Below are 2,292 nucleotides of genomic sequence, written 5' to 3' on the forward strand. Positions count from 1 at the left end.
AAAAAAAAAAAAAAAAAAAAGATTGGCAAATGTTGGGGGTTCAAGACACACTCGCACCTATGGAGACTTTTTCTCTTTGACATGTCAGTGGCATGCAAAGTGAACTGAAAGGGATGTGCAGCCATTCCAGGGGATCCCAGGTAGAGTCATGGCAGGTGTTCTGTGCTTGGGGATGTACCATCTGGTCTAAATCCCTGTCTCAGATACCCCACCGCAGCCTGCACACCCACCCCAGGGGGCCCTCACCTCCAAGTGCTTTCTCTCTCCCAGGCCACTGTGGCCGCCTTCACGGCCAGCGAGGGCCACGCACATCCCAGGGTAGTGGAGCTGCCCAAAACGGACGAGGGCCTGGGCTTCAACATCATGGGTGGCAAAGAGCAGAACTCGCCCATCTACATCTCCCGGGTCATCCCGGGAGGCGTGGCGGACCGCCATGGAGGCCTCAAGCGTGGAGACCAGCTGCTGTCGGTGAATGGTGTGGTGAGTAGGGGGAATGAGGCAGGGCTGGAGGCCCAGCCTGTCCAAGGTAGCGTAGCCTCTGCTTTTGACATACATTCAACACACATTGATGGAGCACTGCCTCTGTGGCCAGCCCTCTGCTGAGCCGTGCTGCAGACTCCGAGAGAAGTTTTTCAGCTCATTCCAACTCTCCCTCTCTGGTGAGGGATGGACCCTGATAGACCCTGACTGAAATAGTCCTAATTCAGAGTCATAGCATTGAGGAAGTACAAAGCATTGTGAGAGCCCAGATGTGGCACCAGGCCAGTGGCGATATGGGAAGTTTTTGTATAGTAAGGAACATTTGGGTTGGGTGTTGAAGGATGAGTAGGTGTTCTCTAGGTGAAGGGTGTTCCTGGCTGAGGGTGTTACACTTAGGGATGCCTCTGAGCTGAAGAGAAAGGGTTTGGTTCTGATGGAGGTCTGGGACATACAGGTAATTAAAATTACCATGGCTAGAATGGGCAGAAACATAGCTGGCTGGGTGGTTGGGGTCAGCCATGCAGGGCTTGAGAAGCTGTCCCAAGGGTGCTGGGGAGCCATGGGAGGGCTGCGAGTGAGTGAGTGAGGGAGGGAGAAGCTCAGTTTGCAGGTGCGGAAAGACCACTTTGGGGCTCTATGGGGGAGAGACTGGAGGAGGCCGAGGAGGAGTCCAGAGGAGAAAGGACAAGGCCTGAACTGGGGCCAGGACTGGGGGGGCAAAGACGAGGGAGTCAGGGCAGGAGGGTCCTACTGGGCTGGGGAGGGGGGCAACAGAGGCGAGCCTGGACGTCTGAGCACGGCCTCTCCCTGGCGTGGGGAAGGAGTCCGGGAGATTTGGGAGGAGGACACCGAGCCAAGCGTTAATGACTCTCCCACAAGGAGGACATGAGGCCTTGGCGTCTTGGGGCTGGCGCCAGGCTCACCAGCAGTCGGTCCCTCTCCCGGTGGGCCCCGGGCCAGGGCAGCGGGCCCCAGGCCCAGCTGTCTGTGGTGGGCCCCGCAGAGCGTGGAGGGCGAGCAGCACGAGAAGGCGGTGGAGCTGCTGAAGGCGGCCCAGGGCTCCGTGAAGCTGGTGGTGCGGTACACGCCGCGGGTGCTGGAGGAGATGGAGGCCCGCTTCGAGAAGATGCGCTCCGCCCGCCGGCGCCAGCAGCACCAGAGCTACTCGTGAGCCCCTGGCCGCCACACCCCTGGGGCCGCCACTGCTTCCTTTAGCCCCCGACTCCCAGACCAGGCCAGTGATCCCTGGGCCCTCGAGGGCCGCCCCCAGCCGCGGCCCCTCTCCCCTGGGATCCTGACCCTTGGCCCCCGGCCCAGGCTCTCACCCCTGGCCGGTCTGGCCAGATCCCCTGGGGACCCCCGGCTCCCTCCCATCTCACGATCTGGAACCAACTCGCTGCATTCCTCGCCCCGCTTCCCTGGGCCCTTGCCTCTGGAACCCCAGTCCCGGCATTCACTCCCAGGGCTCCTTCCCCTGAGCATGGCTCCCTTCTCTTCGCCCTCCTTGCAGGTCCTTGGAGTCTCGAGGCTGAAACCACAGATCTGGACCTTCCCCTCCCCCCTCCCCTGTACAGTATTTATTGTCACTGGCTCCTTATTTAAAGCTCTTTGACCCTCACTGAGTGTCTGTGTGTCCGTCCTGCATCCTGGGCTTGAGTGTCTTGCGGCGTGGGGGAGGGCGAGGAACTGAGGGCAGACGAAGCCTTGAAGGAAGCCCTTTTCGCCGTCTGAGGACTTCGCCCGGGTCTGCAGGCGGAGGCAGGCCGGCCTCCCACGGCCGAGTCCGAGGACGGAGGCTGGGGCCCCATCTGG

At 61.0% G+C, this 2,292-nt stretch overlaps 1 protein-coding gene across 1 annotated transcript; it reads left to right on the top strand.

Moving 5' to 3' along the window:
* Positions 1–203: 203 nt before the first annotated feature.
* On the top strand, positions 204–2,098 carry LIN7B (lin-7 homolog B, crumbs cell polarity complex component; the record flags this gene model as incomplete). The annotated part of the gene is made up of 3 exons (XM_008064185.1): positions 204–480; positions 1,484–1,647; positions 1,991–2,098. Coding segments are annotated over 3 exons (463 nt in total), but the record flags the coding sequence as incomplete, so codon positions are not given.
* Positions 2,099–2,292: the final 194 nt, after the last annotated feature.

Source organism: Carlito syrichta, unplaced genomic scaffold (assembly GCF_000164805.1).
Source record: "Carlito syrichta isolate Samal-C Ts95f unplaced genomic scaffold, Tarsius_syrichta-2.0.1 Scaffold307218, whole genome shotgun sequence".
Lineage (NCBI taxonomy): Eukaryota > Metazoa > Chordata > Mammalia > Primates > Tarsiidae > Carlito > Carlito syrichta.